Source organism: Mesoplodon densirostris, chromosome 1 (genome assembly GCF_025265405.1).
Source record: "Mesoplodon densirostris isolate mMesDen1 chromosome 1, mMesDen1 primary haplotype, whole genome shotgun sequence".
Taxonomy (NCBI): domain Eukaryota; kingdom Metazoa; phylum Chordata; class Mammalia; order Artiodactyla; family Ziphiidae; genus Mesoplodon; species Mesoplodon densirostris.
This window is the reverse complement of record NC_082661.1, coordinates 233,864,931-233,889,214: the sequence shown is the minus strand read 5'-3', so window position 1 is coordinate 233,889,214 and position 24,284 is coordinate 233,864,931. Positions and strand designations below refer to the sequence as shown.

The following is a 24,284-nucleotide window of genomic DNA, read 5'->3' as shown; positions in this document are numbered from 1 at the left end:
GCCAAAAATATATTAAAAAAAAAAAAAGTCAATTTAAAAAAAAGAAGATTCGTGCTTGGCTTCTCAGTTTTATATAGGCAATTCATACTGATGTTACCTAGAAACTCAAACATGGACTGATCCATTAATGGGGATTCCTTTTTTAGTTTAATAGGAAATAATCTGAATGCTTGGAACATCAGATCTTGAAAAGATCTGTCTCTACAGAGCTGTGCTCTTGGCAACAGCAAAGCAATCAATCTTAAACTGAGGTTTTCATACACATGTAGCACAAAACATTATTTTAGTATTTTGGAGTCTAATAGATCAGCTCAACTACTTACACCAATAAATTGCTATTTCAGAGTCTGGGACACATTTTGGATTTTTAAAGGAATCGTAATTGTATGTACACCATGGACTGTTTATTTATCTACAAATACTACAAATTAGGCAATAACTCAATGAAACTTTTTTCAGGCAAAGTAATGACTCAAATTCATTATTCAGAAAAGGAGACTTACCTGCCAGTTACCTGTCCTCTTTTAACAGGAATTGACTGACAATCTATCTCTTAATACAAAAATATTGGCCCACATTTAGTTCTTTACCGTTAAAATAAAGAAACAACTACATTTATCTCTCCAATCATACCCAGGTTTTTAATAGATGATTGATAGAGCTCAGACTCAAAGGATCACTGAGGCCCACCACATTGTTTCTCAGGCCCCCATGTGGCCAGCAGCTTTAGAGCAGAGTTGTTAATTCACAAGAGCCTTAGAGATGTGGCTAACTCTTCAGTGCAGTACTATGCCTAAGATTATGCTAGGGAAACAGTGGTGTCTTCTCTTTAGACATATAGAACATCAAAGCTTTTAAAAGATAACTGTGGTGATGAATAAAGTATCCGATTATTCTGTACATCCAGAGCACTCTAGGGAAGATGAATGTGGGGGAGCAGGCAGAGGCCTGCATCCTTGCTGGCCAGAGGGGCCTGGCTGGGCTATGAAAAAGCCTGGTTGTCCACTGCAATGAGGGAATTGGGGGCAAGGTCAGAGAGCAACAGAAAACAGGGCACCAAGACACTGTGCATCTGTAATACTACCTACCAACTATGCATGTGTGTCAGGCTATCCCTGCTGGATGAGAATAGATGGCCTCTATATCATATTCTATTTGAGAGATACACATTCACAAATAGAGCTGCTGAGCAGACTCCTCACACTGATGTTCCCCACAAAGCCAGGACCCAAATCACTCAAGCTGGTGATCAGCTGCAGAAAGTAAGCTTTTTTTCTTTAGTATTTAGCAATAAGGACTACTACCATCAGGCCTGAACTTGCCTCCTCCCACAGACACACCAAAATTACAACTACTTACAGAGCAACTATCTATGCAGACAACCTAAAGACTAGCAGAAAAGATTTTCCACAACTAAAGACATAAAGAAGGAATCCAACAAGATGGGTATGAGGGGTGTAGACTCAGTATAGTCAGGACCCACACCCTGGGTTGATGACCCAAACAGGAGGAATATCACAATCATAGGCCGGAAGGGAGTGGCACGATATATTCAAAGTGATGAAAAGAAAACCCCTACAACCAAGCATGCTCTACCGAGCAAGGTTCTCATTCACATTTGAAGGAGAGAGAAACTTTTACAGACAAGCAAAAGCCAAGAGTTCAGCACAACTAAACCAGCTTTACAAGAAATGTTAAAGGGACTTCTCTAAGTAGAAAAGGCCACAACTAGAAAATGAAAATTATGAAGGGAAAAATCTCATCAGTAAAGGCAAAACAGTGAAGGTAGTAGATCAACACTTACAAAGCTAGTAGAAAGATTAAAAGACAAAAGTAGAAAAATCATCTATATCCATAATAAGTAGTTAGGGATACACAAAACAAAAACACGTAAAATATGACATCAAAAACATTAAATGTGGTGGGGAGTAAAAATGTAGGGTGATTAGAATGTGTTCAAACATAAGAGATCATAAATTTATGCACACACATACACACCTCGTGGTAACCACAAACGAAAAACCTAAAATAGATACACATACACAAAAGAGAAAGGAATGCAAACATAACAGTAAATACAGTCATCAAATCACAATTGAAGAGAGCAAAACAAGGAACAAAAAAGAACTACAAAAACAACCCCGAAACAATTAACAGAATGGCAGTAAGTACATATCTATCAATAATTACATTAAATGTAAGTCAACTAAATGTTCCAACCAAGAGACAGAGTGGCTGATTAGATTTTTTAAAACTCAAAAAAATAAAACACATATATATGCTGCCTACAAGAGACTCACTTCAGGGACTTCCCTGCTTAGGGCTCTGCACTTCCACTGCAGGGGGCACAGGTTTGATCCCTGGTCAGGGGACTAAGATCCTGCATACTGTGTGGCACAGCCAAAAAAACAGACTCACTTCATGTCTAAAGACACACAGACTGAAAGTGAAGGGATGAAAAAAGATTCTGTGCAAATGAAAAGAAAGCTGGGGGAGCAATACTTACATCAGACAAAATAGACTTCAAAACAAAGACTGTAACAAGAGACAAGGGCAGTATGTAATGATAAAGGGGTCAATCCAACAAGAAAATATAACAATTGTAAATATATATGCATCCAACATAGGAGCACCTAAATACATAAAACAAATATTAACATACAGGGAGAAACTGACAGTAATACAATAATAGTAGGGGGCTTTAATACCCCACTTATGTCAATGGGCAGATCATCCAGACAGAAAATCAATAAAGGCAACACTGACCTTAAATAACACATAAGACCAGATGGAATTAATAGATATCTACAAAACATTTCATCCAAAAATAGAATTCTCTTCACCTGACATGGAATATTCTCCACGATAGGCCACAAAACAAGTCTCAATAAATTTAAGAAAACTGAAATAATACCAAGCACCTTTTCTGAGCACAAAGGTATGAGACTAGAAATCAACTGCAAGAAAAAAACTGCAAAAAAACACAAACACGTGCAGACTAAACAACATACTACTAAACAACTGAAGAAATCAATGAGGAAATAAAAAAATACCTGGAAACAAATAAAAATGGAAACACAATTCAAGACCTATGAGATGCAGCAAAAGCAGTTCTAAGTGAGATATTTATAGCAATACAAGCCTACCATAGGAAACAAGAAAAATCTCAAACAACCTAACCTTATACCTAAAGGAACTAGGAAAAGAAGAACAAAAAAACCCAAAAGTTAATGGAAGGAAAGAAATCATCAAGGTAAGAGTGGAAGCAAATGAAATAGAGTTAAAAAAACAATAAAACTAAGTGCTGATTCTTTGAAGAGAACAGTAATACAAAGGATCATAAGATACTACTACATCAATTACATGCCACTAAAATGGACAACCTAGAAGAAATGGATAAGTTCCTAGAAACATACAACCTCCCAAGAATGAATCAGGAAGAAATAGAAAATATGAACAGACCAATTGCCAGTAATGAAATTGAATCAGTAGTTAAAAAAAAAAAAAACCTCCCAAGAAAACAAGTCCAGGACCAGATGGCTTTACAGGTTAATTCTACCAAACATTTAAAGAAGAGTTAATGCCTAACCTTCTCAAAGTATTCCAAAAAGTTGAAAAGGAAAGAATGGCTCTGAACTCATTCTATGAGGCCAGCACCACCTGGATACCAAAACCAAAGACACACAAAAAAAGAAAATTACAGGCCAATATCATAGATGCAAAAATCCTCAACAAAAGATTAGCAAACCAAATTTAACAACACATTAAAAGGATCATATACCATGATCAAGTGGGATTTACCCCACAAATCAGTCAATGTGATACACATTAACAAACTGAAGAATAAAAATCATGATAATCTCAATAGATGCAGAAAAAGCTTTTAACAAAACTCAACCCATTTATGATAAACACTGTCCACAAAGTGGGTATAGAGGGAATGCACCCCAACATAATATAGGCGATCTATGACAAACTGACAGCCAACATCATACAAAGGTGAGAAACTGAAAGCATTTCCTCTAAGATCAGGAACAAGACAAGGAGGCTCACTCTCACCACTTTTATTCAACCCAGTATTGAAAATCCCAGCCACAGCAATCAGACCAAAAAAAAAAAGAAAAGAAACAAAAATCCAACTTAGAAAGGAAAAAGTAAAACTGTGCAGGTGACATGATTCTATATGGAAAATCATAAAGATGCAACCAAAAATGTGTTAGAACTAATAAATAAATTCAGTAAAGTTGCAAGATACAAAATTAACATACAGAAATCTGTTGCATTTCTATACATGAATAATGAACTACCAGAAAGAGAAATTAAGAAAACAATCCCATTTACAATTACATCAAAAGAAATTACCTAAGAATAAATCTAACCAAAGAAGTAGAAGACTTACACTCTGCAAACTGTAAGACACTGATGAAAGAAAATGACAACACAAACAAATTGAAAGATACACCATGCACATGGATTGGAAGAATTCATATTGTTAAAATGACCATACAACCCAAGACAATCTACAGATTCAGTGCAATCCCTATCAAAATACCAAAGGCATTTTTCACAGAGCTAGAACAAATAATTCTAAAATCTGTATAGAAACACAAAAGACCCTGAGTAGTCAAAGCAATCTAGAGAAAGGACAAAGCTGGAGGTATCACACTCCCTGATTTCAAACTAATTACAAAGCTACAGTCATTCAAAACAGCATGGTACTGGCACAAAAACAGACACATAGATCAATGGAACAGAATAGAGAGCCCAGAAATAAACCCACACTTAAATGGGCAATTAATCTATGACAAAGGAGGCAAGAATATACAATGGGGAAAAGACAGCCTCGTCAATAATAGTGTCTGGAGAACTGGACAGGGACATGCAAAAGAATCAAACTGGACTACTTCCTCATACCATCTACAAAAATAAATTCAAAATGGATTAAAGACCTAAATGTAAGACCTGAAACCATAAAACTCCTCTTAGAAGAAAACATAGGCAGTATGCTCTTTGACACTGGTCTTAGCAATATTTTTTTGGATCTATCTTCTCAGGCAAGGGAAATGAAGGCCAAAATAAACAAATGGGACAACATCAAACTACAAAGCTTTTGCACAGCAGAGGAAATCATCAACAAAACAAAAAGCCAGCCTACTGAATGGGAAAGTATATTTGCAAATAATATATTCAATAAGGGGTTAATATCCAAAATATACACAGAACTCATACAACTCAACATAAAAAAAAAAAGCCAATTTTTAAATGGGCAGAGGATCTGAATAGACATTTTTCCAAAGAAGACATACAGATGGCCAACAGACACATGAAACAATGCTTAACATCCCTGTCAGGGAAATGCATATCAAAAGCACACTTCACACCTGTCAGAATGGCTATCATCAAAAAAGACAACAAATAACAAGTATCTGGGATATGGAGAAAAAGGAAACCCTTGTGCATTGCTGGTGGGATTGTCAATGGGTGCAGTGACTATGAAAACCGTATCAAGTTTCCTCAAAAAATTGAAGACAGAACTAACATATGATCCAGCAATTTCACTTCTGGGTATTTACTAATTTGAAAAGATATATTCACCAGTGTTCACTGCAGCATTTTTACAATAGGTGAATGGATATAGATGTGGTATATACATACAATGGAATATTACTTAGACATCAAAAAAAACTTGCTATTTGTGACAACATGGATGGATTTAGAGGGTATTATGTTAAGTGAAATAAGTCAGATAAATATATGATCTCACTTGTAAGTGTAATCTAAGAAACAACAAAAAGACTTAGATACAGAGAACAAACTAGTTTTCTGTGGTTGCCGGGGAGGGGGGAGAATAGGTGAAGGGGACTAAGGGGTACAAACCTCCAGGTATAAAGTAAATAAGCCATGAGAATATAATGTACAGCATAAGGAATATGGTCAATACTGTAATAACTTTCAGAATAGATAGTTCAGTAACTTATTGTGGTGATTGTTTCATAATATATGCAAATGTCAATCACTATGTAATGCTCCTGAAACTAGCATATCAACTATATTTGAGTTGTTTTAAAAAAGCATGTGATCAGCCAGACTGAATCAAGATTGTGTTGTTCTGTGTTTGTACATTTGTACTCGTTTGCATTTGGAAGCTGCTGTTGATGGCACCAGGCACAGACTAGTTCAGGACCAACCACGTCTATATCAATTTTCCTGTTTACATAGCACATGGAGAGAAATGACAAGTCAGTAGCAAGTCAGACTGTTAGCTGCAACTGCCACTTGATTCAGGTAGCAGTTTTGGATGAAAAGTAGTGGTTCTCAACTGGGGGAAATTTTGCCCCATGGGGGACTTTTGGCAATGTCTGAAAACATTGTCACAACTTGGGGAAAGGTGCTGCTGGCATCTAGTGGGTAGAGGCCAGTGATACTGCGAAATGTCCCACAATGCACAGGACAGTCCCTCACAACTACGAATTATCCAGCCTAAAATACCAATAGGACCAAGGTTGAGAAATGATGACCTAGGGGTCAAAGAGTGCATTAACTGTTCCCCTTCCCTGGGATCTAAGTTGTTTTCTTCCCAGGTGCCGTGGTGGTCGTCTTCCCTCCATTGCCACAAAATCTGTACCTTTAATTTCCTATTTTCTCCAGTTATCCCTACTTTGACCTAGACCTTCTGTCCTGATTATCATCCAGGAGGCAGCCGAGATGAGATGATCCTTTTTTGGGGTTTGCCATATTCTGTGACCCAGTCAGGTATGTAGTACAGGAGGTGAGGGTGACAGTCAGAAGCCTTTTTAAAGCTCAGCAGTGCTAGATATCCGTGAATGGTAGGCAGCTGTGAAATAGCCATCAAATACCCTATGGGCTCATTGCCAGGTGGCAAGTGGTCCAGAACTAAGAACATGACACGTGACCTGTTAGCTTGAAGGGCTGCAGTTGTGTGACCACAGTCGGCTGATCCGACCGGGACAGCAACACTGTAACCTCAGAGTGTGTCAACAGTGCTGAGGCACCATCAGCCACCCTGAAAGGTGACCAACGGACCGGTGTAGTTAGTCCATCAGTAGTCTATGTGATGTGGCCTCAACTACCTCAAGACAAACGGGCTGACTTTTGGCAGGAGTCTGCCATGCACGAGGAAAAGTTCTTTACTGTGTGCACAGCCCACGACGGTGGACATGTAGCCATGTGTGAGGGCAGTCTGGGTGGCGCAGGCTTGATCAGCACCTTGATTTTACTAGGTCTTATCAGAGAACTGGCCTTTACCACAGGCATCTACATGAGTGACCCAGATGGTCCAACCAGCAGGCACAATTTGTTCCCACAACATACGGCCTTTAAAAGGGGTGTTTTAATCTGCCTGAATAGTCTTTCAAGTGGCAGGCCCAAGAGTAAGCAAAGGTGACTGTTCATGACCAGATCTACGAAAACAGCCTTGAGTTCAGCTCACTGAGCAGTGAACCACCACATCCACTTACGCTCTGCGTAGCTGGCGCTGAGGTTGGACAGCCACAGCGGCACAGTGGATACCACTAGCTTTTAACTTAGCTGAGCCACTGGTGATTCAGGTCCAGGTACTTGAGGGTCTCTGTGAAGTGAGGGTCCCTTTGAGGCAGCAGCTATGCCTCAGGTAATGGGGTGGGAGACAGTGTTCCAGGTGTTTCTGAGGCTGGCGCACTCCAGAAAACACTATTTTTACTTGACCAGGAAGGTCTCCAATACCCCAAGCATCCAACAAGGAGTCAGGCCTCCTTTCAGTCAATCTCACGTTTAGCAATGGAAGTGTAATAACTGGACTGGCCCAGAGGACCTCACACGTACACACTAATAAAATATTTTATAAATAAAAAAATCTTTTCTTCATTGTGAGTTTTGCTGAAACCCTATCCGTGGGATTTGAATGCTTTATTTCCTTATTTATAGCATGTGCCAGTAAGCTTTTTCTGTAAACGGCCAAGAGGCAAAATTGAGGATATTACGTAAGCATAAAGAGAGGAAACAAATCTCTATAAAACTTCTATTAATGAAGTCAAACTATGATGATTATTGAGTAAATTTTTTTCTGTAATACAGATCTTTCTTTTGGGGTGGAGTATAACATTTCACCTAATTAGGGTTCAAAGTTAGTGATCCTCCATCATTAAATCAATTCACCTGGCAGCTTGGGAGTCTAGGTTTTCAACTATTTCTTCACCATTTGAACACCTGATGGTTTTCCCTTTTAATTTATTTCAAGTGCTACTTTTTTAAAGATTCATCTATACATGCAAGAAAAAAATTGATTCACCTGTTAATGCTGATGTGTAATGAGATTTTATGTATTACATCTTTGAGGATATGTTCTTACACAGGTCATAGATGTGGCATTCAAAACGTGGAGTTAAGTCACTGCGATTTGCAGTGTAGTGCAAAGTGGTGAGGGTACCACATATGGTCATAACTACTCAACTCTGCCACTGTAGTGCAAAAGCAGCAACTGACAATACATGAAGATGAATGAATGTGGCTGTCTTCCAATAAAACTTTACTTGTGGATACTGGAATCTGAATTTCACATAATCTTCACATGTAGGGAAATATTTTAACTTTTTCCAGCCATATAAAAATTGAAAGCCATTCAAAACAGCAACTAGCCAGATTTATTCCATGAGCAGTAACTGGCCAACGCATCTTACAGAGATACAGCCCAAGGAATTTATCACATGGATGGTTAGGGACTACAACAGCTGCCAGAAGATTATAGGCAAAGGTCCTGTTAAAAACAAGTCAAGAGGGACTTCCCTGGTGGCGCAGTGACTGACAGTCCGCCTCCCAATGCAGGGGACGTGGGTTCGATCCCTGGTCGGGAAGATCCCACATGCTGCAGAGCAACTAAGCCCGTGAGCCACAACTACTGAGCCTGCACTTTAGAGCCCGTGAGCCACAACTACTGAAGTCCGCGCACCTAGAGCCCGTGCTCCGCAACAAGAAAAGCCACCGCAGTAAGAAGCCCGTGCACCGCAACAAGAGTAGCCCCCGCTGGCCGCAATTAGAGAAAGCCTGTGCGTAGCAATGAAGACCCAACTCAGCCAAAATTAAATAAATTTAAAAAGAAAAGTCAAGGAAATAGAACAAATGCCAAAAACTATAATTTAGGAAAATTTTACCCCCACCCAAAAGTTTTTGAAACTATACATGAAGAGCATACAGACATTCCTTGGTTTGACCACGCTTTGCACCAAGCAGTTCTACCGGCATCATTTTTCCAACAGCATTTGCTCACTTCCCGTCTGTGTCACATTTTGGCAATTCTTGCAATATTTCAAACCCTCTACCAGCAAAAAAATGACTCACTGAAGATTCATATGATGGTTAGCATTTTTTAGCAATAAAGTATTTTTTTTTGCAATAAAGTATTTTTAAATTAAGTTATATACACTTTAAGACAATGCCATTGCACACTTAATGGACCACAGTATAGGGTAAACACAACTCTTATATGCGCTGGGAAACCAAAAAAATTCCCAAAACTCTCTGCTGTGATATTCACTTTATTGAGGTGGTCTGGAACCAAACCCACAGTATCTCCAAGGTATGCCTGTACTGCATACCTGAGACTATTCAATCAGACTATTACCAAAACTCACTTTACAAAATTATTCGATTTCAAAGAAACAAAAAATTCTTTGGGTTTTTAGCCAAAACCAGAAAGTGACTTGTAAGGGAAGGAAAATTAATTATCCTCAGACTTTCATTAGCGATCCTTTATTGCCAGAAGAAAATAGGAGTGGTATACTTAAGGTGCTCAAAGAGCGAACTGAGGATTTTAGATCCAGTAAAAGTGACTTTCAGATATAAAGCAAATAACCAACTGTATTCAACATACAAGGCAGAAAATGAACTTCCTGAGCAATCAACCAGAGAACAAGCTTCAACCAAAAAAACTAGAGCACAGAACTTAAGGACTGGAAGTGGGCATTAAGAACTTGTAGCACTGAGACTACACAAGGGCTAAGAGGGAGAATGTAAGTTCTGACCATGTGCTCAAGCAGTGTTAACACAGTACTGTAAAAATATAGTGGGCCATATGCCAAAAAGTTTTAAAACTGTTCTCAGTAATTATATTGGTGGTGGTGTCATTTTGAGACTTATGCATGCAATGTGGGATAATGATGGGACATTCTATCAGTCAACATGTCACTGAGAACTTCTTTGCATTTTACAGCTTTTAGAGGCTACTCACTTCCCTTGGCCCCTGGCCCTTTCTCCATCCTCAAAGCCAACAACATCGGGCAGTCTTCACATCGCATTATCCCAACCTCCTCTTTGGCCTCACACTTCCACATTTAAGAACTTGTATAATTACATTAGGCTCATCCTAATAATCTAGGATACTCCCCCTAGTATCTTTTCTCCCCACATGAGCACTCTCAAATTAGTGGTGCTGCTGAAATGTACACATTAAAGAAGCAAAAGCCAATTTCAAATCAAGTGTTAGTTTTGCTACCTATTTCAGTCATGCCTTAACATAAAGGTCTTCAATATCATTTTCAAAAGATTCAAAATCTGTATCCCTGGTTACAGAAATTTTCCTGTGAAAGACCAAGATAAATTGTTCTGGGTGGAAAGAATCAAGGAGAGAAAAGCCACCTGTTAATACTTAATATCTATGTATTAAGTATGTAAGATATTAAATGGGAAACCTAAGAATTACCTCATAGTATTTTTTATTAGATGGATGTTAAAACTCCTTCAAGTTGGCCTATGGGAAAATAACTTGATTGTATCAATCATCAAACAAGCCAAACCATTTTTTAAAAAGTAAACACATTCTTTTTGGAAGCATTTTCAAATGAACCCTTCTAAAAGAGAACCATGCCGAGCCCTATTCAGAGATGTAGCAGATGAGAGCTTGACTCGCAGTATCATCTGACTAAATGATGCCCCCCATCAAGAAAACCACCACTTATGTAACTCAATTCCTGGTCCCCACCGTTAACGACCACGCTATTGACCCAATTTCTTTCTACCCTGAAAAGGAAGCCCCTGTCATCAGTGAGCTGGACCAAAAAATAAAACAAAAACCCTGTCCACATGGAATTTTTCTAGTAGCCACAAGTGAAACTATAGAAAAAAAAACAACAGGGAAAACAAGGACTGAAGGACAGGGTTTTTAATAAAATGAACCGATCAGCAGGGTCTCACTTAAGAGGTAAAAGAGCAAGCACTGTGGCCATCTAAGTGAAGAGTGTTCCAAGCACAGGAAAAACAAGTGCCAAAGCCCTACAGTAAGAATGTTCCTAGCTTGTCCAGGACAGTCTGGCTAGAAGAGTAAGGGAAGTGGTAGTAAGAGGTCAGAGGCAAGATCACGAGACCTTTTGGGTGAACTGACCATCTAAAATAAACTTCCACAAAGTGTGGGGGCAGGGGGACAGACAGGGACACGAGGACACAGGGAGACCAGGTAAGCAATAAAAATCCAGGTGGGTAATGACTTGCTCCAAAGTGATAGCAACAGAGGTAGTAAGAACTGGTTAGATTCCAGATATATCTTGAATGAACTGTGAATGGTCAAGGATGGCCCCAGAGGACTCTGGTCTAAAACAGAAGGGTGGGTAAAATTGTTGAGCTCAGGAACACCATTTCAAACACGTTAAATGCCTCACTGACATCCAATGAAGGTATCAAGTAGGGAGTTGGATAGGCAAACCTGGAGTTCAAAGAAAGGTACAGATTAGAAGTAAAAATCTGACAGTTTATTTAAAACCAAGAAATTGAGTAAGAATACCTAGAGAGAGTATTGGCAAACGTCCAGGGACTAAGCCCTAGGGCTCTCCAACACTAAGGCCTGAAACAAACTAGCAAAGGAGAGTAGCCAGCAACATGGGAGGGAAAACCGAGGTGCAATTCTAGAAAACAGTTAAGAAATACAGGGAAAATCGACCGTCAAATGTCACTAACAGAGATCAAGTAAAATGAAGGCCAAGAATGAACCACTGGACTTAGCAATGACATCTGGTAATCTTGACGGCAACAGTTTCCTTAGAGTGGTTGCAGCAGATTCAAGTAAAATTAAATACAAGAAATATGGTTAACTCTTTTGAACTTTGCTATAAGGGATTTGAATAGGGGGATATCTGGAAGGGCAGAGGATTTGGTTGTATGCTGATAGAACTTGTAGAAGGAATACTGATAAGGTGACAAGTGGTGGAGCCAAGAACTTGACTAGGCAAGAGAAGGTGGAATCTGATGCTTGTCCTTGCACAATTCACCCAGTTACAACAGGGAAGGCAGAAAAAGTGAGAAACACATTCACAGATGGCAGTGTAGAAATAATAGGCATTTATGAGGTTCTCTTGTCATCCATTCTCAAGAAGCAAGGTCATCAGCTGAACTTAGAAAGTTGGAGGTTTGGGAGAACTGAAGAACAGAACGGGTGACCGACTAGGAGGAAATACTGGATAGTGGGCAGCATTAAATGCCCACTTAATAGGAGACCAATAACCAATTTCTCTATCTCTCTAGCCAACTTCAGCTTGACCATTAAGGGATACAGTGGGGCATTTACTGCTAGAGAAAAGAGAGCATTATTTGGATGTTTAAAACCCCCCACAAAAACAAAAAACAAAAAACAAAAAACCCAAATGCCAATGAGCTCTTCTGTTTCCACTATGCTATCAGTCTAGCACAGTGGTTCACAAAGCATGGTCCCTGACCGCCAGCATCACCTGAAAATTTGTTAAAAATGCATATTTTCAGAGCTCACCCTAAAACTACTAAATCAGAAACTCCAGGGGCAGGGCCCTGCAATGTTTTTAACAAACCTAGATAATGTGAGAACCACCTTAAAAACTTAACCCTGGGCTTCCCTGGTGGCGCAGTGGTTAAGAATCCGCCTGCCAATGCACGGGACACGGGTTTGAGCCCTGGTCCGGGAAGATCCCACATGCCGTTGAGCAACTAAGCCCACGCGCCACAACTACTGAAGCCCGCGCCCTAGAGCCCATGCTCCGCAACGAGAGAAGCCACGGCAATGAGAAGCCCGTGCACTGCATCGAAGAGTAGCCCCCGCTCGCTGCAACCAGAGAAAAGCCCATGCACAGCAATGAAGACCCAACGCAGCCAAAAAATAAAATAAAAATAAAAAATAAAAAAAACCTTAACCCATGTAAAGAAGTGTTTCCTTTTATTCACCATCTCTAACACGCCCAAACCATCCCAGTTGAAAACTGAACACTACCCTTTCTCAGCTACTTAGTAACTAAGAGCAGTGAATAAAATCCACACAAAAGGTCAGAAAAATTCACCACATTACTATCAAATAAGAACACTTGATTATTGTCAGATTATTTAAAAAGAGTGATCAGAAATTAAGTATCACAAATGAGGTCTTTTATTTGTCACCATTAAAAGTCTGATTTTTAAACAGATTCCTGGACTGGTGGCTCATATCCATCAGCTCGTTCAACTTTAGCACCTGTCTCGTCCCCAGTAGCTTTTCCAGAACTACTACCTTCACCATGTAACTCCATGAGTTTTCCCACTAAAAGGAAGAAGAAATTTTGTTAGTCATAGCGTACCATATCTTGAAAGAGTTATCTTCAATACTATGTAGGCAAGACAAAAAAAAAGTGCCATCATCTGGCCTCAAAACAACAACATAAAACCACCAATGTATTTGTCCACACAATTTTTTCTTTCAGGAATCCTGTGGTTTCTCACTTACATTCAAACTTGGGCTTCTTCAGCATTTTTACTTTTCTAACAAAGACATCGTGGAGTGGATAAATAGACTGGCAGGCCTTTTCTATGTCTTTTCCAATGCTGTCTGGAATCCTGAAAACCAGTAATGATAAATTAGAATAAACCTACACTTCATTTAATCCACAGTAATCCTCATTCTGTTATTGCCCCTTCATAGGTGAAGGTTAAATGATCTGAATTATACAGCTAGTTAATAGCAAAATTAGCACTTGGGCCTTCTGAGTCCAAGCCTTATGCCTTTTTTTCATACACCCCTCTTAGCCAACTGCATGGGAACATCAGAAAAATGTTAACAGTTTTATCATCGGACATCATCTGGGACCGAAACATTTTATCATCACTTATTCCCATACATTACTGATTGTGAAGGGTTTATCTATTCAATGCCTTTTCTAAGGCAAAGGCAAGTCCTGGGCTTCAAGTCTCACTGCCAGGATAGAGCTTCATCCAAAAAAAGGATAAATAAACCCACAAATAACATTTACTGAACACAATATGCTTTCATTTCAAGAGATGCAGCTAGACGGTTTCACAGGCAGAATTTAAACATAGGTCTGACCCCACCTTTTCTCATCTGAGGGTTGTGTTGTGAGGGAAAACACTTACAATTTATTGACCACCTCTTTCAAGTCATTTGTCTGCACCTCTCGGGTCATGATTTCCATCATCTTCTTACGGATCTGGCGGACCTGCTGGTGCTGGGCATAAGAGGTCTTCCGAATCTGATTGTTGCGTTTTTTAGTAAAACCCACACAGAAGAGACGAAGCAAATAACCATCGGTAGTCTTGACATCAACGTGAGCTTCAATCATGGTCTAGTGAAAAAAAGATGTGCCAGGTTTTAATGTTATCTATTTTTACCTCTCAAATTCTAATTTTAAAAAAAGTGGGGCTTCCCTGGTGGCGCAGTGGTTAAGAATCCGCCTGCCAATTCAGGGGACACAGGTTCAAGCCCTGGTCCGGGAAGATCCCACGTGCCGCAGAGCAACTAAGCCCGTGCGCCACAACTACTGAGCCTGCGCTCTAGAGCCTGCGAGGCACAACTGAGGCCACGCTCTAGAGCCCACGTGCCACAACTACTGAAGCCCGCACACCTAGAGCCCATGCTCCACAAGAGAAGCCACCGCAATGAGAAGCCTGCGCACCACACCTAAGAGTAGCCCCCTCTCACCGCAACTAGAGAAAGCCCGCATGCAGCAACGAAGACCCAACACAGCCAAAAATAATAAATTTAAAAAAAAATTTTAAGTGGAGGCCAAGTACTCATTACATAATATTAAGTATAATATAAATGACTGATTTACAGAGTTAACCTCCTTGAAGTGAACTTACCAACAATTACCCCAAATTCTTACTATCCTCCATATCTAATTAAATAAGTACAGAGTCCTCTCAGCTGTCTTCCCCCCTCCCCTCTAGGTAACTTCTCTATCTCATTATCACTATCTCCCCACAGCAACCCCCGCCTTTCACATATACATGCCTTTTATAGACATATGCCAGCCTTTAACAACCTGCTCCTCCCCCAATCAATTCTTTACCTCCGCAAGAGAAAAATACGTTCTAAGGGACTCTACAATACCGACATCTAAACCTATTCCATTTAAAAAAACATGTTCTGAACAGTTGAAATGTTGTAATAACACTAAATACATACATTTTAAAATGTCCTTTATGTTCCAAACTAAAGCCACACTGAGGATTAAATATTCAATTTTACAACTAAACTATAGTTTTTAAAAATCCATCATTAGTCTTATTACTACCTAAATTCAAAAAACAAAAACTAGGGCTTCCCTGGTGGCACAGTGGTTGAGAGTCCGCCTGCCGATGCAGGGGACACGGGTTCGTGCCCCGGTCCAGGAAGATCCCACATGCCACAGAGCGGCTGGGCCCATGAGCCACGGCCGCTGAGCCTGTGCTCCACAACGGGAGAGGCCACAACAGTGAGAGGCCTGCTTAGGTACCAACAAAAAGTGAATTGCCTTCTTTGCATTTTGTTAACTTTATCTTAGTCTAAAAAATGAATATAATACAATTATAGTGAAAGGACCTTAAGATACTTCCAAAAATGCAACTGTAAAACCTTAGGAGAGTATCAGAAATAAATATAACGGAATAATCATATCATATGGGACCGAAACATCTTGTCATCATTCATTCCCACACAAAAAACATCCCCAACGTGATGGTTATAGCCAGACACATCTGAACCATCATTTCCTGTAGTTAAACCAATGGGTACTAAATGCTTTCTGTGTCAAGCTCTGTACTAAGCATGTTTACATGTATCTTTTATTTCATCCTCATAATTCCATGAGCTAATATTCTTTTTTTTGGCTGAGCTGTGTCTTCGTTGCTGTGCACGGGCTTTCTCTAGTTGTGGCAAGTGAGGGCTACTCTTCGTTGTGGTGCGCGGGCTTCTCACTGAGGTGGCTTCTCTTGTTGCGGAGCAGGGCTCTAGGCGCGCAGGCTTCAGTAGTTGCAGCTCGAGGGCCCTAGAGCACAGGCTCAGTAGTTGTGGCGCATGGGCTTAGTTGCTCCGTGGCATGTGGGATCTTCCCGGTCCAGGGCTCGAACCCGGTCCCCTGCATTGGCAGGTGGATTCTTAACCACTGCGTCACCAGGGAAGCCCCATGAGCTAATATTCTTACCTACATTTTACAGATAAAGAAACCAAGGCTTAGCAAGATTTAAGTTACTTTCCAAACAACATAACTGGGAAAAAGAGCCAAAATTTCAGTCTCACACCAGAGGCTCTGCCAGTCCTATTACAGCACAATAGATAATCAGAACTAGCCCAATCCATCCTTTCACTATCAAATTCACTAGATTCTGATGTCCAAAGGTATTCTGAAGACAGGCAAAGCTAAAACTGCAAACCTGCACCTAAATGTGCTTCAACCAGCCACTAATCCATGCAGCAAAAAAACCTTGATGATAATCCCATATTAAATCTTGAACTCAATTTAAACAAATAACTAAATTTAATCTAAACAGCCTCACTGCTGTTGCTCAAGTTCAACAGTGCCGATCCAAGAGTGCACACTTAATAACAGCAAGAAAACATCAAGGGCTTAAAATGAACTCTAAACCTCAAATGCACAACACGCCCCTTTCTTGACATTAAATCATGACATCTTTGGTCATGCACAGCACAGCACCATGCACTTGAGAGAACTTTTATTCTCACCTGCCATTTTTTGACCATGGAGCACATTTTGTCACGGGTAAGATCCATGCCATGGAAATTAGTCAGGCAGTTTTTGCCCTGAACGTCCTCAGTAATAAGCTTGAATTTTCTAAATGCAACTTCATCATTCTGCAGATCAGCAAGGCTCACTTCAAACACACGACCCTTGAGGCCATCAGATGCGATTTCTATAAAACAAGAATCAATTGTTAACGTTAGGAACCACATAAGCAAAGTCAAGTTAATATTCAAGCATTAAGTTTAGAAACCTAATGATAAATTATAAAGACCGTAACTTTCGTCAAACAAATCCCTATGGACACCAACGACTTACTGACAGGGATCATTAGAACCTCAAAACTACCCATGCACATTTCACTGGTAATTCTAAAAGTGCCATCTTGCTTCTGCAAGTGCTGTACTAAAAACAAGCCCCAAAGGGCCCAAAGCTGCAACCAAGAGCTGACACTTCCTTAATGTATCCCACCACACAACGAAAAGTAGACCAAGATACATACAAGTCTCAGTTTAAGGAAAATACAAACGAAGAATAATATACTCACTGGTTCCTTGAGTTCTCGTGACTAGTGTTTTCCCAATATTTCTTATATTGAACATAGCTGGTGCTTTCACATCATACCAATCTTTCTTAGAAAATGGGTCAACCCTGGATTTAAAAACATGCTTAAATTTTATCGCAGATCACATAATTTTTTTTAACTTCCCTCATTCCAATTACTCTAAAAGATTAACTGACACGTAGACACTGGTGTGAACTACTCCTCTCAGGTGAGGGGCGCATATGTAAAATCTAGTTCTTCCCACCATGTCTATTTCACTGTGAAGGCCTGACACTTTGGTAAATTATGCCACAAACATATACACTCCCACCCAACCCCACCCACCCATCGGTGCTTCCGCTACACCGGCAACACTGCCACCAAACAACATGCACGTCTCTTCAACTTCACTGGTACGTGAAGACACATACTGGTAACCCGGGCTCCTTACGGCCGCGAGCTATCAGGAGCGCCCAGGTTCCACCCGGCCCAAGCAGGGGAGGGACGCGAGGTCCCGGGTGGACAAGAAAAGTGCCTTTCACAACTCCAGCTGTTGGAAGGGCATTACCCGAGGAACTTACGAGGCCCGTGAGCCCACAAAACGGAACACGCCAGTCCCTAGTCGCGGCAGCAATCTGACTCAAAAGGGGCGCGCATAAGGCCCACAAGGCCGGGGGAAGCAACGGGTCCGCCGCAGAGCAGTCCCGGATCCGCCAGGCCGCGGTTCGTAATTTACCAACCCGGTACGGCCCGCGCAATCCAACGAGCATCCTCGCCATCCGGCCCACACCACGACTGAGAAACCGCCCGCCGACTCCAGCAGGACACCCAAAAGCGGGGGGCCACGATAGTTGCCACTTACACTTTCTTCTTGGCTCCCTTTTTACCGCCTTTCGTAAGGCGCTTATTCTTTCCGACCGCCATGGTGCTGCTCCGAGAGCCAAAAGGACGGAAATTATACTCACGCGAGATCTTAGGGGTGCGGGGCGGGACGCGCTGTCTACATGACCTTCGATCTTAAGTTCTTCCGGCCTCAAGAATATCGCGACAACAGAGAGAGGCACGCGTCTGACCGTGGCTGCGACAGCGCCCTCAAGTGGGGGGAGGCTGCGCAGCACGCCGGGGGCCGCTCGCTGAGGGGCTGCGCTCGGAGGCGGTGGGCTGGCAACCTGAGGTGCGGACGCCTTGGTTACCTGAGGTTCCCGAGGCTCTGATGCCCGGAAGTAGGTTTCCGTGGGAGGACGCCCACTCAGCATCATTCGAAGGTGAACTCACCTTCAAACCTGTTTCTTCTCCGACAGCGTGGGATTAGAGCTCAGACAGCAGCTCTAGGTTCATAATCTAATTTCAGTATTTAGCCTTGTGACCTGTCTGTGCTTCAGTTTCCTCGTATTTAAAATGGACGCATCAGTGTGATCTATCTCGTAAGAGTGTTAGGATTAAATATGTATAACTTCTGAGATATTGATAAGGTTCTAAGATATTGGTAAGGTTATTGGTAAGGTTTGTTGATAAGGATGCTGGTTAGTGGAGTACGTTTGCTTTGTGAACATCCATCAAGCTGTACGCTTACTCGTGTACTTTTCTGTAAGTTTCTTATATATTAATTTAATGTTGGATTTTTTGTTTGTTTGTTTGTTTTAATAGAGTGAGTTCTGCTCATTTTTTCCCTGACGGACTATGGTTCCAGTGTTCCCAGATACTTCAATTTCTCAAGAAAGGTTTATTTTAATTGCAGGGGATAACGAAATACATTCTGGCTAGATGTGGCCTGCTAGCTTCAAGTGTGACGTCCCTGGAAAGCTGGCGCATACAGGCTTGGTACTCAGCCACTGGTATGTTGAGTTCCCTTCTCTAACTTCCCGTCTGTCAAAAAAACCTGCAACCAAGCCAGAAACCTACCCCAACTCACATCACTCCCACAAGCCTTTGAGTCCTTTAATCTCTTCCAGTCTTTCTAACCTACATCCCTTACCTTCTATGACCCTCACTTTCTAAAACAATCTTCCTAAATCTCCAATCCTAGCCTAAAAATCTTTCCATTCCATTCATCTCAGTTGCTTATAGGATAGTCAAGTTCTTATTTCACAACAATGTGAATATACCTAACACTACTGAACTGTACACTTAAAAATGGTTAAAATGGCAAATTTTATGTTGTGTTTTTTATCACAATTATTTTAAAAAAATCAAAGTCCTTAGCTGAGCCTATAAAACCTCTTTTATCTTGAGTTATCTCCCTTTTCATCCTCTCCTTATCTTAGTCTTTAGTGGATACCCCAACTCTGGCCATCTGGAACTATTTAAAATTTTCCTCTCGCCTCCATTGCTTTTCCCTCATCAGCAGGCAAATACCTGTGCATGTTCAAGGCAGCTGAGCTTCATCTCTTCTTTCACTAAGAGGTTGATTCCCCAAACAGGCTTTCCCTCACACCTGCTCCCAGAAGACCTAACACTACTTAACTTGTTAGTAACTACAGATCAATGTGTCCCTTTCTCACTGTAAGCAGGAGGGCATACAGTGCAGTCATTTTCTTATTTGTGCCCATTTCTTAGCACATAGTGGGCTCTCATAATATTTGTTGGCTGAATAAATAATAGTAGACAACGTTGATGGTATTCCCAGTCTTTTGAACTTGGTGGGTCAGTCTAAATTTTCAAAATAATTTTGGGAATCAACATGACAGCAATTTTTAAATTTCAGCCATCTGTGAGACAAAACCAAAAACAACTGCCATTTTCTATTAGCCTCATTTCATTTAAAAATTATATTTTGACCCCTAAAATAAAAATAAAAAACATATCCTCTAAGAAGTCAGTCCTTTTAAATAAATAAATCAACTTTATGAAAAACTCCATAGACCTTATTTTTCTTGTCTCCTCGCAAATTAGTGAATACTAGTAACCAGTGGAAATCAACGAGTCCTTCCAAATATACTATTGAGTCTAATAAACTCTGTATTAATTCTATACTTACAGTTACCTTAACTAAGTTTACTTCATATGAGGCACTTCACTAGTTGAAAAATTTCCCAATGGAAAATGTTATCGACCCCCAGGTCAGACAAAAAACTGAACTTACCTTCTACCAAAGGTAAGTCTGATTCCTCTTTCTGCCCAAGAGTGAAAGAGCCACAGGGGAGGCGTTAATGAAGTCAGCTGCATCTAGTTTATTCTGGAGAAATCAGCATCTAAGGGATTTGTCTGAGGTACAAATTTCAGTCCTCAACTTTGTCTTGTAATGAAAGGGTTTTTTAAAATAAAATTGTATTTCCCTTACACTGTTACATTAAATGGTGCAATCATCAGTTTTAATTAAAAATATTGAATAAAAGATAGCATGGGAGGTGTGAAATCAGTTTATTGGGTCTCAACCATCTAGGAATTTCAAAATTCAGATAGAATAAAATGGAACAGAAAAATATGAGTACCTCAAACCTAGAAAGGTGTCCGTAGCATTTTATTAATTTTCTTTCCATCTGTGACTAATCTATTAAATCCATCCAATGGTTTTTTTTTTTTTTTTTTTCGGTACACGGGCCTCTCACTGTTGTGGCCTCTCCCGTTGTGGAGCACAGGCTCCGGACACGCACGCTCAGCGGCCATGGCTCACGGGCCTAGCAGCTCCGTGGTATGTGGGATCTTCCCGGACCGGGGCACAAACCCATGTCCCCTGCATCGCCAGGCGGACTCTCAACCACTGCGCCACCAGGGAAGCCCCATCCAATGATTTTTTGAATTTTGATTGCTATGTTTTTTATTTCTAAAAGTTTCATTTCGTCCTTTTTCAGTTTCTGTCACTTTTTAAACTCTATTTTTTATTGAGGTTTCATTGCTTTATAACATCATATAAGTTTCATGCGTTCAATTTATATCACTTTGTTTTTCCTTATTCTTTCAGACATCTTCGATATAGATCTAAATCCAGTAAGCATAATTGTGATTGACATCTGATGTGGGGTGGGCAGTCTTGTAAGACTGTGCCATTAACCTGTCGAATTGAGATATGAGTTAAATTGTAGGACACCCAGCTGGTGCCCGAGAATTGCTTGTCGGTGTGGGAATGACACCTGCCCATGTTGGAATGGGTTCCAAAATTGTTGTAACATCATTTTCTCCCAGTCTGTAAACACCCCCGATCTCATTTCCTTTTCTTCTCAGCTGCAGCCCATGGTAGTTCATGTAAACAACATACTTTTTCACCAAAACTCAGTACTTCCTTGCAGCCTTAGCCTTCTCTGACCCTGCCCAGAAAACCCTAAGCCTAGTTCAGTGCGTAATTTACCTTCCCATGGTAGTATTTCCCCCAGTTCATTCACTTCTCCCTGTATCTATGACCTTGTGTTGTGCCCTCTCACACTGACTTTGGGCCTGATAGTGTTTCTTGCTTTAGTCAAGGGATATTAGCAGCTCTGACTTGAGCAATGGCTTAAAAGATGCGGGCATTGGGGCTTCCCTGGTGGCGCAGTGGTTGAGAGTCCGCCTGCCGATGCAGGGGACACGGGTTCGTGCCCCGGTCCGGGAAGATCCCACATGCCGTGGAGCGGCTGGGCCTGTGAGCCATGGCCGCTGAGCCTGTGCATCCGGAGCCTGTGCTCCGCAACGGGAGAGGCCACAATACTGAGAGACCCGCGTACCGCAAAAAAAAAAAAAAAAAAAGATGCGGGCACATGTGGGGTTTGCTCTTTCTGCTCTTTGGAGCCCTGAGCTCACTAAGTGAAGAAGCCTGAGCTAGCCTGCTGGAGAAGGAGAGGACATTTGAAGCCGAAATAACAAGGCCCAGCTGAGATCTTTCCAGAACAACAAGTCTACCAACCATCAGGTATTTGAAAAAGTCTATCCTAGACCATTTAATCCAACTGAGCTGGCCCAGGACAAAAGAACCACCCAGCTGACACATAGAATCATGAGAAATAATAAATGTTTGCTGTTTTATGTCATTAAGTGTAGGGAGAATTTGATGTGCAGCAAAACCTAGCAAGCATTTTTCTCTACCCTTACATTTACCCTCACCTTCATGGCATGGTTAGAGAAGACTGCACATTTCAGACTGGAACTACTAGAAATTAATGGTATTAAAGGATTGGGCCCCTGACAATCCTTTTACCTGTCAGCTGCCCTTCCTGTTCCTCTCAATATGTGACTATTTCCGTTGCTCACCATGCTATTCCTGTCCCCAACTCAGCCTATCCCCTGTCATTTTTAGAAAATGACCTTGTCACCTACTTCAGATAAGGTGGGGCTTGCAGGCTACAGGAAGGACTCAGTGTTCTTCTGTGTGGGATGAGAAGCCATTGGAGGCTTTTGAGCAGTGGAGTGACGCTGGCTGCTGTGGGGAGAATAAGCAAGAGTGGTGGAGCAAGAGTAGAAACAAGAAGTTAAACGAGATGATGGTAGCTTGGTCTAGGGAGATAGAGGAGGGAGTGCAGAGGGTGGAGAGCTGTGGAAACAGGACACTATTCATGGAGACCAAAATGGAAACGACTTCCCTAGGACTTCCCTGGCAGTCCAGTAGCTAAGAACTCGCCTTCCAGTGCAGGGGATGCGGCTTCGATCCCTGGTCGAGGAACTGAGATCCCACATGCCGTGGGGCAACTAAGCCCCTGTGCTGCAACTACTGAGCCCACATGCCACAACAAGAAAGAAGCCTGTGCACCGCAGTCAAGAGGCCACACGCTGCAGCGGAAGATCCCACATGCCAAAAGACCACAACAAAGATCCTGCAACCAAGACCCGATGCAGCCAAATAAATAAATAAATACAATAAAATGCAAATGACATCCTCTGGACTTGTGAAGTGCAGTTGCCCTGGGTGGAAGGACATAGCAAAAATTTTGGTTATGCTTTGAAGATAAGAGCCAAAAGAATTTGCTGATGAATTGATACGGGAAGACAAAAAGGGATCAAGGATAATCACATTTTACTAAAATGATTTTTCTTTAAATTGGTGCTTACCTACCCCGTCCCCTTCTTAGAAGAAGGCAGAGACAGCCCTAAATATCTCTTTGTATACTAGTCTTGAATGAATGACTCAATCAATAGATGAATCCTGAGTAATATTTTTACTTTATGTCAGATAACACATTTTTGTTGGAAATTTAGCTTTTCTCCTCTCTTTTCTATGTACACAATGAAATAGTACATATCATGAGTTCTCATTGTAGAGGTGTTCCAGGTGGGATTATGAAAATGTACTCTCTTTTCTCCCAAAGTACAATGATCAGAACAGTACAGGTCAACAAACTATGATCAGCTGGCCATGAAATAAGGAGCTTTTGAGAGAATGAAATCAGTTCTGTCACTGAATGCACTGTTTAGCTCAGTTGACTGTTTTTTTCCATAGTAAAACTTTGTCTACTGAGGAAGTAGTACTGTGATTTGCAGTCCAGCTCACGCTCATGCTGTTGCCAACTGGCCCATTTTCTTGCACTGCAACAAAGGATCAGCTGGATTCTGCTGCAGAATATCTTACTGGGCATGCCAAACACATGAAAGGCCTGGAAAATTTCTTGAAGATGCTCTTCAGAGTTATATAAGGGAGACGATATATTTGAAAATGAGAAAATAAAGTTTTTGAAAGGACTTTAAAAAGTTTAAAGGCCACAAGGTGTAGTGGAAAAACATGGATTTTGAAGCCAGTCCTGGTTTCAAATCATTGCTCTATCACCGACTATGTGACTTTATATTATAGTCTTTGTTTTCTCACTGGTAAGTGGGAATAATACCTACCTCCTGTGGTTATTGTAAAGGTTAAATGACACAATATACAATGGAAGCCTAGCACAGGG

At 41.0% G+C, this 24,284-nt stretch overlaps 1 protein-coding gene and 2 non-coding genes across 3 annotated transcripts; all 3 read right to left on the bottom strand.

Annotated features, from left to right (window-relative positions):
- Positions 1 to 13,349: 13,349 nt before the first annotated feature.
- On the bottom strand, positions 13,350 to 18,472 carry RPS3A (ribosomal protein S3A). Its single transcript, XM_060116241.1, has 6 exons — positions 18,359 to 18,472; positions 17,500 to 17,603; positions 16,937 to 17,124; positions 14,350 to 14,558; positions 13,706 to 13,815; positions 13,350 to 13,522 (listed from the first exon to the last, which is right to left on the bottom strand). Exons 1-6 carry the CDS (start codon positions 18,418 to 18,420, stop codon positions 13,401 to 13,403), a joined length of 795 nt encoding a protein of 264 aa, XP_059972224.1. The 5' UTR covers positions 18,421 to 18,472; the 3' UTR covers positions 13,350 to 13,400.
- LOC132501606 (small nucleolar RNA SNORD73) lies at positions 14,018 to 14,089 on the bottom strand. The gene has a single exon (XR_009534269.1). It is a non-coding gene; the product is annotated as a small nucleolar RNA SNORD73 (small nucleolar RNA).
- LOC132501612 (small nucleolar RNA SNORD73) lies at positions 15,838 to 15,905 on the bottom strand. Its single transcript, XR_009534270.1, has one exon. It is a non-coding gene; the product is annotated as a small nucleolar RNA SNORD73 (small nucleolar RNA).
- Positions 18,473 to 24,284: the final 5,812 nt, after the last annotated feature.